Raw genomic sequence first — 16717 nt, forward strand, 5'->3', positions numbered from 1 at the left:
GTCTCGGAGCCATCTATTGAGTTATCTAAAATGCAAGGAAAGGTCTATTCTTATTTTTCAACTTTTTGATAAAACAAGGTATGATTTAGGATTAATCCTTTACCTAAAATAAAAATAGAATAAAATATAATAATAAGAATAAGAATAAAAAAAATAAAAATAGTTATATTTCAATCAAGAAATATTTTAAATAAAAAAAAATTGTTTATTGAAAAGTTAGAAAGGCAGTTCACCTAATAATTTTAAAATGGATTAATATAATTTTTTGCTGTTAAAAATCCATGATACACTTGAGATAAAACTGATATTTTTAAAAAAAACTAAGAGATTTTAATACTTAATTACATTGTAAACTATATAACTGACATGCAAAAACTATTATTGTATACTTTATGTCAACACTTTTCTATTGCAGCGGCCAAACAGGCGATAAATGGCTGTTTGTTTCGCCAGTTGGCGATAAGCATCAATCATACCTACGCAGATGAACTTTGCTCTCCAACGAATACGAGCGACTCACTTCCTGCCTTCGCCGGCTTACTCCGAACATCTGCCTCGTGCTGGTCGATGGAATTACTGCCAATGTATCGTGATTTATATTTGTTAATTTAATTTGTAATTAAAATTTATTTTTGTTATTTACATGGCTGGCAGTTTTCATTAAGTAAAACTGTTTTAATACTTTAATTTAAAGTAAATTTGGCAATGCGTGTTAAACCACGCACCAAACTGGTGACTCGGTACTTTCTTTTTTACTTTTCTAAAATTTGCGAAGTCCAGCATCAAAATTTCTAAAATATGCTGAAATCAGATTTTGGTGATTGAGCTTCTCAATTACTTTTCGTTATGGATTATTTTGGATTATTGTGCCGAGAAGTAATGCATCAAGGATCAGGTATGTGTTCGAATATTATTTTCATTTCTCTGTGATTGGTCAATATTTCATTTCCCCATTATTTTGGCAAAGAAATTGTAATATTTATATTCAGTATTAATTTTTGTGTTATTTTTCATATTCGAAGTATTCATTTCTTATTACTTTCGTTTTGGCTACCATGTTTATTATTATGATTCTCAACTCCCAAATTTTTTTAAAAACACGTGTATTTAAATAATCATAAATTTTTCTGATATTCGTAAATATTGTAAAAATTATTAGTTTTCCACAACGAGAAACCAAAAATGCTTAATTCTGAAAACGAAACTGTCAATGCTGACGCTCCGACAGAGTCGCAGGTGTCCCATCTTTCGGTGAAAATACCACCGCTGTGGAGGAACAATATAAAATTATGGTTCATTCAAGTGGAAAGCAATTTTGCTCTAGCTAAAATAACCAATGATCTTACAAAATACAATCATTTGATTGCAACTATTGATCCGGAAACTTTATCTGCGGTAGCTGATATTTCACTCACACCCCCTGACACCAACAAATATGATGCGTTAAAGACTCGACTTATAGCCGAATTTTCCGCTTCGGAAAATGAACAGATCCCTCGACTACTTTCTGAACTACATTTAGGCGCCGATAAACCATCGCAGTTACTCCGAAAGATGCGCGAACTCGGTGGTGGCACGGGCATAAAAGACGATTTTCTCAAAACTTTATGGCTGCAAAGACTGCCTTCAGAAATGCAGGCAATTTTATCAATAAGTTCTGAACCCCCGGACAATTTGGCCAACATGGCTGACAAAATTGCCGAGGTCCGTATTTCCTCAACAGATAGTAGCGTCTTTGCCGTAAGCCGAAGCGCGGAAAGTAATGCCTTGCGGAAAGCTTCCACTCTGGATGAGTTTACTGAACTCCGAAGCGAAATCGCCGCTTTAAGTAAGCAGGTACAACGGCTTTCCCGCTACAGAAGCAGAGGCCCTTTCCATCGGAAAAACAGACAGCGCAGTTTTTCGCGTGGGCGTTCCGGTGATCGTGGGAGAAAATTCTGTTATTATCATTCGCGATTCGGAGAAAAGGCACTGAAGTGCGTATTGCCTTGTTCGTACTCAACTAACGCGGATCAGGGAAACTGGCAATAGCGGCTGTCAATCAACCTACATCGACGGCAGCCGCGCAATCATATCGTTTGCATGTTTATAATAAGAGATCCCATTTCAAATTTTTGATAGATTCTGGTTCTGATGTTTCATGCATACCACTCAACAAAAACTAAAAAAATCTAAAACCTGATTCTCTGCAACTTTTTGCAGCTAACAACTCCAAAATTCATACTTATGGATCTAAATTATTAAATGTGGACTTAGATCTCAGGCGAAATTTCCCATGGAAATTTTTAATTCCTAATGTGCCTGTTCCAATAATAGGGGCCGATTTTTTACAAACCTTTGACCTATTAATAGATATCAAAGGGCGCAAACTTATTGATAATGTTACTAAATTTACCCAACCCGGAATAATTTCAAAATCAACAAATTATGCATCTCTAAAACTTATTTCTGGTGAATCAATATACCATAAAATTTTGGAAGAATTCCCAGAATTAACAAAATTAACATTTGGTGTAAAACCTGTTAAACATAATACGGTACATTTTATTGAAACAACCGGTCCGCCTTTCCATAGTAAACCTAGAAGGCTAAATCCAGAAATGTATGACGCCGTCAAAAAAGAGTTTCAGTTCATGATGGATCAAGGCATATGCCGGCCATCAAAATCACCTTGGTCGTCTCCTCTTCATGTCGTTTCCAAAAGCTCAGGCAGCATTCGTCCTGTGGGCGACTATAGGAGATTGAATGCCTGTACTGTACCTGACCGTTACCCCATACCCCATATCCAGGATTTTTTCAATGCACTCCACGGAAAAAATATTTTTTCGAAACTTGATATAGTCCGTGCTTATTTTCACATACCAGTCCATCCGGATCATATACAAAAAACCGCAGTTTGGACACCATTTGGACTGCTTGAATTCCACCTCTTAAATTTTGGACTATATGGGGCAGCACAAACTTTTCAGCGATTCATGAATGAAATCCTGGGAGATATTAAATTCTGCTATGTCTATTTGGATGATATTTTAATATTTAGTTCCAGTGAAGAAGAGCATAAAACTCATTTAAGAATCGTACTGGAGCGATTAAATACATATGGACTAACCATAAATGTTTCAAAATGCATATTTGGCGTCTCAGAAATTCCTTTCTTAGGTCATTTGATTACTAGTTCGGGAACTAAACCTTTACCCGATAAAGTTGAACCGATTCTTAAGTATCCACAACCAAAAACAGTTGAAGATCTTCAAAGATTTTTAGGTTTTTTAAATTTCTTCCGTAGATTTTTACCGAACATAGCAAAACATCAGATACATTTAACTTCATATTTAAAAGGCGCAAAAAAGAATGATAAAACGAAATTGGACTGGTCAGATAAAGCGGAAGAAGAATTCCAAAATTGTAAACAATTAATCGCAAATGCTGTTTTATTAGCACATCCAAAACCAGATGCCACATTAATTTTACAAGTCGATGCTTCAGACTATGCAATCGGAGGGACATTGTCTCAATTAGTTGATGAAGAATTGCAACCACTCGCATTCTTTTCTTGGAAACTCTCCCCAGCAGAAAGAAACTATAGCGCTTACGACAGAGAGTTATTAGCAGCTTATGCTGCCATCAAACACTTTAGGCATATGCTTGAAGCTAGAAATTTCTCTTTGTTTACTGATCATAAGCCGTTAACTTACGCTTTCCAACAACGCTTAGACAAATGCTCTCCGAGACAGGCTAGACAATTAGATTTTATATCTCAATTTACCACCGATATTCACCACATAAAAGGCTCTGAGAATATATTAGCAGCTGCACTTTCGAGGATAAACGCAATAAACATGCGAAATCCCATAGATTATAACGAAATTGCACAAGCACAACAAATTGATTCTGTATTAAAAAATTTAATCGATAATTCTGTAACATTACAATTTAAAAGAATTGCTTTTCCAAATTGCGAAACTCCCATTTATTGTGATGTATCAACAGGTACAGCTCGACCCTATATTCCTGAATCATTTCGTCAACAAATTTTTGCACCATTACATAATTTATCTCATTCTAGCATTCGCAGCACTTCAAAATTAATTCGATCGCGTTTTATTTGGCCTTCCATTCGAAAAGATTGTAACAATTGGGCTAAACATTGCATCCCGTGTCAAAAATCGAAGGTAATTCGTCATACTAAGACCCCAGTAGGAAAATTTGTAGACCAATCGCAGAGGTTCGAACATGTGCACCTGTACCTTGTAGGCCCTCTACCGCCTTCTCAAGGAAACCATTATTGTTTAACAGTGATAGATAGGTTCACGAGATGGCCAGAAGCCGTACCAATTCCAGACATGACAGCACAGACAGTAGCACAAAACTTTTTTAAGCACTGGATAGCCAGATTTGGTTGTCCTGCAAGAATTACTACTGACCAAGGCAGACATTTTGAGAGTGATTTGTTCCATGCTCTCTCTGAGCTACTAGGAATTAAAAGGATAATATCTTCTCCTTATCATCCTCAAGCCAATGGCTTGATCGAAGAGTTCCACCGCCCATTAAAGGCAGCTTTGAAAGCCTACAACATAGATCAGTGGTCTGCAGCACTGCCCACTTTGTTACTCGGATTCCGGTCCGTCTTCAAAGAGGATCTGCAAGCGACGACAGCTGAGCTGGTATATGGCAAGTCTCTGCGACTACCAGGAGAATTTTTCGATTCAACACCTGGAGACGCATCACCCAAGCAACTCGTGGAGGACTTAAAACGTCATTTTGCAACGATGAGACCAGTTCCAACGTCCTGTCATGGACAAAGAACAGTCTTTGTGCATCCTCACCTCAACGAGTGCTCACATGTATTTGTGAGACATGACAGTGTACGTAAGCCACTACAAGCACCATATGATGGACCGTACAAAGTTCTTGTCAGGCGAAAGAAAACTTTTGATCTCGAGATCAAGGGAACTTCCCATACCATATCCATAGACCGTCTGAAACCTGCTTTTATAATTCCTCCTGAGTGTTCAAGTATACTACCGGCCAAACAAGAAGCAAGTTTCACTACAAAGTGTACCAAAACACTTCCAGCTGAGACATCCATCGTCGTTTCAGCAAGGCAAACAACTCGCTCAGGGCGACAAGTTCGACCCCCACGTCGTTATGTCCATTTACAATGAGACTGCGGAGGGAGTGTGCAGCGGCCAAACAGGCGATAAATGGCTGTTTGTTTCGCCAGTTGGTGATAAGCATCAATCATACCTACGGAGATGAACTTTGCTCTCCAACGAATACGAGCGACTCACTTCCTGCCTTCGCCGGCTTGCTCCGAACATCTGCCTCGTGCTGGTCGATGGAATTACGGCCAATGTATCATGATTTATATTTGTTAATTTAATTTGTAATTAAAATTTATTTTTGTTATTTACATGACTGGTAGTTTTCATTAAGTAAAAATTTTTTAATACTTTAATTTAAAGTCAATTTCGCAAAGCGTGTTAAACCACGCACCAAACTATTATGCATTTAAAAAAAGTATATAGATTTGGATGAATTTTAATCATATCCCAATTTTTATTTAAAAATTTAAGATGGGATATTTGTAAGTAGTAATGAATTTAAAATATCACTTTTATTATTCAAAAATACTTAATAAATATTTGTAAATCCCTTCCTCCAAATCGTAAATTGTTATCAATAGTTATTCTTTCATTTTGACTAGTGATCAACAGCAGGTGTTCTCCTCTTGATATTTCTTAAAAGGAAGATTAAATTCTGTTTCCATGAATAAAGAATACTAGCATGAATAAAAAATTCATTTCGTTGAGCCAACAAAATTCTCAGAGAATTAAAATATGTGAATATCAAATCGTTAAAACTATGGAAAAATATTAATAATAGTAATAATTATGACGTTCACATTACTTTAAGGGAGTTTTGGATCTTTAAATATTTGCAGGAACTTCTTCAGAAAAAAAAAATACTTTTATGTCGATGCCTGAGTGAGATCTTTTTTATGTATGAGATAAGCAGCTTATTGTTTTAAGTGATGCCCATTCATACAACTGATTCAGGGAATTTTCTGCCTATCTCGGTCAGCGACTCTACATGTGATCAATAGGTTCCGCTGTAAATACTTAGGTCTTTTCCAGAAATGGATCAGTATGTGAGAGACTTAACATTATGAATCAATGGAATCTTCTTTTCAAACATCTATCAGATAAGACAGGATGGATCGATAATATTTTTTTTATAACGATTCGAGATCTGTAATTGAAAAAAAAACGCTGTTAAGACATGTGAATGCTTGAATCACATTTTCCCGTGAATAGTATTGATCACTGACATTTGTGACAATTGATTACAAAATAAAAACAATTCGTCAAATATTCGTTATCTCTACTGTGTTCGTAGCTTAAGGTATCTGACTACGTTAAAAACACTGGTCATCAACCACATTGACGAATTCTTTTATATTATTATTATTTCTTGTAGTTCAGGTTTTCCTCTTTCCAAAATAGTATATTTTCTAGGAAAAGGAAAGCATGCCCTACCATCCAGGAAAATTTTAAACAATTTCAAACGATTTTTTTTTAAAGCTAAAATTTGTCCTTCAATTTTCTCAAAACTTTAATTTTCATAAAAATTCTCCACCGTTAATATGATATCTCAAAAACTAATAGAGTTATTTACATAAAAATTTCAGCGTGTGTCTTAAATAATATGGGCAATGAAATGAGCCAAAAGTTTTATTTTTGGTGAAATACTTTTTCATTTATAAGTGTTTTTAGAAAAATTAAGTTGTAAATTTATGGCAAAAATGTATATTTTTACCCATAATTTCTTCGCATCTCAAAATGTTTCTTAGATTTTGATTCGTTTTATTCATCATTATAATCTATAAATTGTATACAAAGAAAAATAGGATTGCTGCATTACAATTTTGTGCAGAGTATTAACTATTTTGTTTAAATTTCATCAAAATTTACTACAAATTTTCCTTATATTTTCAAATAATTTTTTTGTATTTATGCTGTTTATAATTGACAATACATTTAAAAACCATTAATAGTTTGTTTTTTTTAAGAATCCAATTTTGAAAAAATATCCCTTCGAACGTAGTCGGATACCTTAAACTGGATTTGATATGTTACAGCTCTATTTCTTAACCATAACTGCCAACCACACATTGCGTCACAGTTTAGTGGACATCAGTTTGTCGTCTTTTCAATATTTATAAACAGTGAGGACAACCGGTGTAGCAACTAGGAGATGTATCATTGAATGAGATTTATTCAAGTTTCTGTTCATTTCTACTAATTTTTATTTTTATTTCAAATGAATCGAGAACCTTCAGCAAGTCGATCCACACATGGGTCTTACGTGCAATTAAGTACTTTCGATGACAAGGAAAAAACTTTCGTGCAAACCAAGTCATCTGTTCCCTATTTATGGCCTTATAAACGGTATGCTATGTTAACACATTCTTGTGCAAATGCATGAATCAGCATTGATGTTTTGATTAGTTAGGCAAAAGATGAAAATTGTTGTGTGTATCATTTGTATGCTTTTTATTTGTTTAATTTTAAATATTTCAAACAAAAACAATACTTAGACATGTTAATATCTTGTTCTCGAGGTACAAAACTTATTATGATTGATCTAAGTTGATTTAATGACGAAGAATTTATCATGAGATGAATTTTAAACTTTACATTCCAATGTAACAACATTTGAATCGTGAACAGACTTACCTTGCACTGGATTCACTAGTTCTGTGATGGAAATTGTAATCCTTTGGTCTAATTTTGAAGACGTGATATAGATGTATTGAAATTATAAAATATAATAAGAAAAATAAAATTAGTCATGATTTAATCTCGGAGAAAATAAACAATTTTACAATCACGGTTTGAATTCAAATCAATCTTTGATAATGAATTCAACGTAGAAAGACATGAAATTAAAAATTAATTTAATAATTGGATAAAAGCAGGGCTTAGCTTATCATAATTTGTAAAAGCTTTTCACGTTAAGTTTTAATATTTTATTAATAATTTCATGATAGTTTTTTTTCTGCAGTTTTGTTTTATTAACAATAAAATCTAGAGTGGAATAAGAAATTGGATTTTTGTTTCAATCTCTTGTCAATATTATTATTATTATTACTTCTATTAGAGTTTTATATTATGTCTTTATATGCTCTTTTAAAAACTTCCATATATTTAAGTAACATGTGAAAATTCACTAATATTAGTATTAGCTTACTTTGCTTACACGTCAAAAAAAGTTTTTTCTTAGCTGTAATTTTTATTTAATATTTTTATAAATAATTTCTTAATCCTGAGTCATTCTTTCTGTTAACATATTTTTAATACTGTATTTTTGCTTATCTTGTAAAAATTTTGCTTAAGTATCTAGATGCAATGGAAAATTTAGTGAAGAATAAACATAAGTGTTTCTTGCAACAGATTATGCTTTATTGATGAATTGAAAATAATAATAATGTAACTAAGATTATTTGAATTTCTCAATTTAAATTAATGGGTTTTGATTAAGAGTGCCTGGCTTTAAACTGTTTAAATATTGTTACTTGGTATTTTGGCAAATTCTATAAAATTAAATATTTATGAATTTTCTATTAAAAGCATTCTTCAATTTTTGTACTATCTATATCAATTTTTTGAATATAAATGGGATATAAAATGTAATATCGGCTTTTGAAGTTATTATAATTTCAGCATTTTAATCATTATTCTATTGATTGTTAATTCATCTGCTTATTATTAATGAATTGTTTCTTAACTTTTTTTTTCTATTCACACTTAAATTGTTCTTGGAATCATCAACATCATTATTTTCATGAGATACATTTCTACATTAATATTTCAATCTGTACGACAATAAAAATATGTTTGCGAAACATTATTAATCTGCAACAAATAATGATTCCTTGATTAGAAGTTCTTTTTATTTTAAGTATACATTTTTAAGTAATTACATCTTAGAGCAGCCCTCAGGTTTATTTGACAATTTTCAGATTATGCCATGATTATCAGATTCCATTCTACATAATGCAACTATCTTTGCAGTATATCTCGTTACTTGGTGATAAAATCTAACTGCTGCTGTTATAAAATGCAAATACCCATTGAAAAAATATTTATATTCTGAATCTTTTAATTTCATTCATTTTTTTTTCAAATTGCACATTTTATAAGATTTATCTACATTGTTATGTAATTCATAATTCTTAATAAAAAGGTATTTTATTTGTTTCAATTTCAATGATAACTTCAACAATCTTTAAATTATATCCAAAATTTTTAGCATTAGAGAATTCATACCTTTTAAAACATCTCATTTATATTTAATAAGTTATAGCTGATATTTGTAACATTCAAAGTATTTTGCATTTAAATAGAAATAAGTTCAGTTTAAGTAATATTCAATTTTCAGTTTCTTTTTAATGTGCCCTTCCGAACATACTATTCAGTTCTTAATATAGAATTCATATTGTATGATATTGTTGATAAATGATTTCTTTATCTTACTATGAAGCTGTTAATCATATTAAGAAAAGTATTCAGCGATAAATATTTATAATATAACATTTCTGTACATCATACATGCATATATATATATGCATAATGGGTAAAAAAATCTTTTTTATTTCAAAATTGAAATTTAATAATTAATTGGGGCTTTTATTTATATGTATACATATATAAAGAGAAAGTATGTCTCCAACAGAAAAAGAAAGAAAAGTTATATCTTCTGAACTAATCTTTTAGTAGATTTACATTCGACTAATATTGTTCCTTTTAGTAATAGTGCAGGAAAATGGACCAATATGAAATACTTGTTCTGCAGAACAACTATATGACACTGTGCCATTTCTCTTTTAGCACACGCATAATTTTACTGGTGGTGACAACACTAGCTTATTGTAAATACTTTTTTAGTGGTGTAGACATTAAGAGAATAGTGCCAACATTCAAATTGGATGCCAATTTCAGCCTTGCGAATGAAAAAGGGCCACAAATAGATTAATCATTTTTAACCATATTTAATGACATTGCAACAATTAATAACAGTTAATTTTAATTATTTTTAACACATGTAGTTAATTTTAGACAGTTTTCATTTAAGTACACATTTTGCAAAATAAACACACCACAGAAAGGTAAATGATCATATGGTATAATACACAAAGTAAAATATTGCAATAATTTGTGCACAGATCAAAAATTAATCTGTCATAGCTTCAAAAATGTATCATAATCATGGTGGTAAATCAATTAAAAATGTTTTGCAAAAATGAAATGCATGTCAAGTTATTTATTCTTCACATTTCACTTCAGAATGGCTTTTAATTTTTTAAATAATTTATAAATCGTATGAAATTGAATTATTATTGTTTGTTTGTAAAAGACAGGGTCATTTTCTATAGCAGTTTTCAGTTTAGATGTGAATTAATTTGTAGATTTTTGTGAATAATATATTGTCTAAAATTAATAATATATAAAATCTGCAAATCAATAATGAACTGTCAAATTATAGAAATCAAAGTAACTTTTTAAGATATCTTCATCAATAATTCTTTTTTCCCTACAATCATATACTAATTATAATTATAGAAATCAAAGTAACTTTTTAAGATTATATCTTCATCAATAATTCTTTTTTCCGTACAATCATATACTATCTTATTAGTTGATCTATTAAGTTGAAAATATTCTGCTAATTTTGTTTCAGTATGAATTCAAAACCATTCAAAAACTCAATAAAGCAAATAAATTTTGTTTCAATGTCAAGATGAATTTATGAAATTATCAATAGGTCCTGGTTTTGCTAGTAGATGGATATTCAAGGAATTCTTATTAGTAGGAGTATCACAAAATGATTTAAATATTGATAAAATAAATTATCTTTCTTTATTCATGAAATTTTGAATGAAAATGAAAAGTATGATGCCACCATCTTTCAATAATATTAATTGGTATATTCCAGAACTCATTAACTTAATTTACGATTCAAGAATTCGTAATATTAATGGCATTAACTGCAATCAATAGAGATCAGCACAAAAATGCTTAAGAAAATTTGTTGAATGGAAATTATATATATATATAAAATAAAAGAGAAGGAATTTTTAACCAGAACATAACTTTGGCTGCAATTATTAACTCTCTATGAACAGGAATTCGTATCAACGATGTAAACTTCTTTTAAATCGAATCAAAATGAATTTTAATATAAATACCCAAAACAATATACTCTTTAGCATATCTTGTGTAATATTCTGTAAGAAATTATCTTTAGTTTTGAGCACTTTGATATAACCGGGAGGAAAAAAAAAAACATGGGGAAAAAAACTAATTACTTTTTTTATAAAAGATCCTTTTTTTTTGTGAGAGTGTGTGTATGTACAGGGTGTTGCCGAATTCGACCGAAAAATTCAGAGGGGTGATAGTAGACATCAAGAAGATTAAAAATCACTATACAACATAGGGTCCCAAATGAAGTTTAGTAGGTGAAAATCGCAAAAATACAGGAAACTGTAAAAAATTAACAAATGATGTTTGAATTATGAATTTCCTTTTAAGTGATTGGATTTGGATTTTATTGGCACAAGAGCCATGGTATTGACTAAGCTGCGCCAAACTGTATTTATTTTAGGATTAAAAAGATAATTTCAGCTTTAAAAAATATGAAAAAGATGAAGATTACTTAAATATGGGGATAAAAACTACTGATTTCAAAAAAGCAAACAGATTAGCATGTGGTATTCTATCAAGCATTTGTGAGGTTGTTAAAATGATATAAACGTTGAGTACTAAACTTTGGACATTCACTGAGAATATGGTAAACAGACATGATGCAATTGCATTGAGAGTGCCGCTTCTCCAAAAAGTAGATGGCGATGGGTGAATCTGGTGTGACCTATCCGCAAACGGGTTAAGATAGTGTTTGCTTTTCTATTTGGAAGACATGGCCAAGGTTCAACATGAGGTTTAACACTATGAAGTTTGTTTTCTGTTAACAGATCCAACTGCGTCTGCCATTTTGAGATGTAGAGCAAAGTGATGTGTTTTTTTAAATCACTCACAGGGATACTAATATTTGCTGTAGAAGTAGCTGATTTGGCGGCACTGTCCGCCTTCTCGTTGCTCCCAATCCCTACATGAGAAGGCACCCAACATAATAAAATAGTAAATCCACGAGAGGAAAGTCTATTAAATTGGTTTAAAATCTTTAAGACCAAAGGATGATTTTTAGAATGAAGATGGGATGATTTTGGAGACTGTAATGAATCGGTGTAAATTATATATTTATCTTGTAGACTGTCGGATATTTTTTCTAGGACAAATAGAACAACCGTTATCTCCGCTGTGAAGACTGACCCTGAAGGATTGATTTTGAACGAAAAGACTGCGTTTTGGATAACCACAACAAATGAGACACTATCAGATGTTTTTGATCCATCTGTGTATATTGCAATGTAATCATTATAGTGATGCCTATGTTCATAAAAAATTTGTCTATAAATAGAATCTGCAGTGTTAGATTTGGCAAACCCTTCAAATGGATTTAAGTATTGTATATTGGGAATTGTCCATAGAGGAAAAATATTGCCCAATTGGGGTGTTGCATGCAGGTGAAGTAGATTTAGGTCCTTGAGAATGTTATGAATTCTAGTAAAATATACTGGTATAAAAAATTTTCGTGCTTCTTGTATTCGAGTTAAGAATGGGCGGAGTTTAAAATTATGAAAAGGATGATGTGCATTTGATTTAATTCTAAAATAATAGTAAAGAGATAGCATTTCTCGCCTAAATTCAAGATAAGTCACAAAGTAATCAACATATAGGCTCTGAACTGGAGAGGTTCTAAAGGCTCCTGAACTCAGTCTGAGAGCATTATGGTGAACAGGGTCTAATTTCTGTAAAACTGTTTTTCTGGATGACCCGTAAATAACACAACCATAATCGAGCTTGGATAGAACGAGAGCTTTGTATATTTTAAGCATGGATGGTCTATCTGCTCTCCAAGCCGTAGTTGGCAAAATTTTTATTATGTTTAATGCTTTTTCACATTTTATACGCAATATTTTTAAGTGGGGGAGAAAAGTAAGCTTCTTATCAAAGGTAATGCCTAGAAATTTAACTTCATTTTTGAATGGTATAATTACTTCATTTAATTTTATTTCAGGATCAAGATGTAGATTTCTTTTTCGACAAAAGTGGATACCAGTAGTTTTTGAGGCCGAAATAGTAAAAATATTGGCATTGCACCATTGTGTTATATTATTTACAGCAGTCTGAAACTGTCTCTCTATAAAATTCATGTGCATCCCTGCACAGGAGATGTACAGGTCGTCAACATATAAGTAACCTTTAACAGAATGGGGAAGTTGTTTTAAAATATTATTCATTTTTAAAATAAAAAGAGTCACACTTAAAATACTGCCTTGAGGAACTCCCTCCTCCTGAATAAAATAGTCAAGAGTGTTCGGATTCTGCTTTGACACGGAACTTCCTCAATTTAAAAAAAAATTTGAATAAAAATGGGTAAGTTGTCCCTTAATCCGAGGTCATGTAAATCCTTTAAAATACCGAATCTCCAGGTTCGATCATACGCTTTTTCAATGTCAAAAAATATCGCAACCGGATGTTTTCTTTGTAAAAAAGCCAGACGAATATCAGTTTCTAATGCGAGTAGGTTGTCAAGAATACACCGAGCTTTCCTAAAACCACTTTGATGAAGATGAAGGAAGTGGTTAGTCTCCAAATGGTAAACGAGTCCTCGATTAATCATTTTTTCTAAGAGCTTGCATATACAACATGTTAAAGCAATTGGACGGTAATTTTTTGGGTTTTTAGGATCTTTTTCAGGTTTTAATATCGGGATTACAATAGCTTTCTGCCAGAGAATAGGGAAATACTGCTCATTCCAAATACGGTTGTACAATAACAGTAAAGCTTTTTGGGATTCGACTGTCAAATTTTTAATCATGGAATAGTTAATCTTGTCGGGACCCGGTGAAGAGTCACGGGTACTGGCGAGACATGACTAAAATTCGGAGAAAGTAAAATTACAATTATAGGGAAAATCAGTTCGAGAATAAAATTTTAGTTTTTGTTCTTCTGCTTTTCTTTTATACTTTAAAATTGAAAGAGGGTAATTCTGGCTGCTAGATGTAAGTGCGAGGGTCGAAGCAATAGAATTTGCTTTGTCTTTAGTGGATGATAATGTTACTCCATTATGAATTAAAACAGAAGTGTAGCTTGATGTAGAAACACTTGATGCTCTCTTTACTTTTTTCCATAGCTTATGGCTTGAAATCTTAGAGCTGATACTGGATGCAAATTTTTGCCATGAAAGCCTTCGTTTCCGACGTTGTATTCTCCTCGAAACGGCTCTAGTCTTTTTAAAATAAACAATGTTCGACACTGTTGGATATCTTCGGAAGATACCCCATGCTTTCCGTTGTTCTTTGTATGCGTGTTTGCATTCGTCGTCCCACCAAGGTTTGTTTTGCTTTTTTCGTTTACCGGATGATTTCGGGATTGAACTATTTGCTGCTTCAATTATAACATCAACTATGTAATTTAGTGCATCATCTATGGTGGAGGATTGGATTATATCGGGTTGAATATTAGCTAAAATGGTGAATTTTTGCCAATTTGCTGCATTCCGGATGTATTTGGATGGATGGGAATGATTGTTTGGGTTGCATCTATTGTCTGAGACGATCAGAGGGAAATGGTCACTATTATACAAGTCGTTATCAACTGTTAAATTAAGGAATGGTAAAAGAGATGGAGAATAAACTGCTAAATCAACTGAATGAAAAGTTCTTGTAGGGAGATGAAAATGAGTCTTTTCATCTGAATTTAATAGGCATCAATTATGGTCTGTAACGAGTTGCTCGATTTGCAAACCACGGGAATTGGAATCGAGACTACCCCAAAAAGGACTATGGGCATTGAGGTCGCCCAAAATTATGAATGGTGACGGAAGCTGTGAAATAAGATTATTGAGTTCAGATTGAATAACACGTTCATTTGGAGGTAAATAAAGGCTGAAGACAGTAATCAAAGAATGCATCTGGATTTGAATAACAACAGCTTGCAGATTTGTGTTCAGATTAATGGGCATTGAAGGAATATGGTCAGCTGCAAGGATAGCAACGCCACCTGAAGCTCGATTATGAATATCATGTTGGGAGAAAATTTTATAATATCGGATATTGTGTTTATCCGTCTTGAGATATGTTTCTTGGAGTGCAATACAGGTGGGATTATGTTTGTTGATAAGATCTTTAAGCTCTGATGACTTATTTAGGAAACCACGACAGTTCCAGGGAATAAAAGTGGCCATGAAGACAAGCACTGAAGGGGAAAAAAAAAACCCTAGGAAGATAAAGATTTATCTTCAGCGTCGCTAATGGACATATCATCATCAGATGGATGGACTTTAAGCGGGGCATCAGTATCATCATTGACACTGTTAGTTTTTCCTTCTGTTTTATCAAGAGGAATTTTTTAAAAGTCTTCTTTTGTCAAAAGACTTCGAGAAGGGCTAGAAATATCTTGTCCTCTCTTTGCGGCACGTTTAGTTGAGTGTTTTTCTTTACATTTTGGAGCCAGATCACTATTTTTCTTATGCTTTCTGGGAATCACGAGCGTTTTTGACACGAGATTTCACAGTTGAATCATTCTCCGAGAAAGAAGATGTTTTTGGAATAGATAAAATTTGTAGTGGCCTTATTTCTATATTTGATGAAGTTGTTTCAGGAGGTACTATTGCAGTATTTTGAGGGTCATTATTGCTAACTGAGGTAGAGGTAGAAGGTCTTTGATCTATTGGCGTAACCGGCTGGTTTGAAATGCTCTGACAAGTGGAAGCAGATGATAAAGCTTTCTCAAATGCTTTTTTTTTTTTTTATTTCGAGAAGTGCTAACCAGTCGCTTCGTTTTATGGTTACCATATCGTTATTAGCGGTTTTGGTTATGTTCACTAGGGGAGAGTCTATAGCAGTTGCATTAGTTTGAGGATTTTGCTGATTTGTTTGTTCTGAAGGTATAATATTGGTTGTTAGGGCTTCCGAGAAAGAGAAACCTTGTTTGGGCATTCTGCCCATTACAATTTTTCTAGCTTCGGGAAAAGATATGTTTTTTGTAATTTTTATTGTTTTTATTTCTTTTTCCATTTTAAATTTTGGACATGATTTAAAATAAGATGGTTGTTCGCCGTTGCAGTTTGAGCATTTCGGCGTTGGAGTAGAGCAGTTATCACTTTTGTGATCTGGGAGAGAGCATCAAGCACAAATTACTCTGGTCCCTTTGCAAGCTGTTATTTTGTGTCCGAATTTCTGGCATTTGAAGCAACGGAGTGGATTTGGAATATATGGCTTAACTGGAGAGATTATCTAGGCTATTTGCACAGATTTTGGTAAGACTGGTGTATTAAAAGTTTAAATTTCATTATGTTTTGAGATTGCTGTTTGTTTTTTATTTCAATTAACAGATTCCCATTGTTTAATTTTTTGTAGTTTTTACTTCACCTACAATTCCAATAATTGCTTTATGTATCAAGAGTGGCGATACTTTTTTCAATGAACTTTGTTCAGATGCAATAACAAAAAATTTATAATAAGTATTAACATTAAGATCCATGCGACATTTGAGAAAGTTCAGGCCCGACGGCACCGCCTACCACGGAG

At 32.7% G+C, this 16717-nt stretch overlaps 2 protein-coding genes across 2 annotated transcripts in view; both read left to right on the top strand.

The window, feature by feature from the left end:
• The first annotated feature begins 1182 nt into the window (after positions 1-1182).
• On the top strand, positions 1183-2031 carry LOC129966493 (uncharacterized). The gene has a single exon (XM_056080920.1). It carries the CDS (start codon positions 1183-1185, stop codon positions 2029-2031), a length of 849 nt encoding a protein of 282 aa, XP_055936895.1.
• Positions 2032-7173: 5142 nt separating this feature from the next.
• Positions 7174-16717, top strand: part of LOC129965446 (scoloptoxin SSD14-like) — a 123118-nt gene continuing 113574 nt past the window's right edge. Inside the window, exon 1 of the mRNA XM_056079315.1 lies at positions 7174-7451. Coding sequence (XP_055935290.1) covers positions 7324-7451 — 128 coding nt within the window. The 5' untranslated portion in view covers positions 7174-7323. The remainder of the gene's footprint in view (positions 7452-16717) is intronic.

Source organism: Argiope bruennichi, chromosome 4, assembly GCF_947563725.1.
Source record: "Argiope bruennichi chromosome 4, qqArgBrue1.1, whole genome shotgun sequence".
Taxonomy (NCBI): Eukaryota; Metazoa; Arthropoda; class Arachnida; order Araneae; family Araneidae; genus Argiope; species Argiope bruennichi.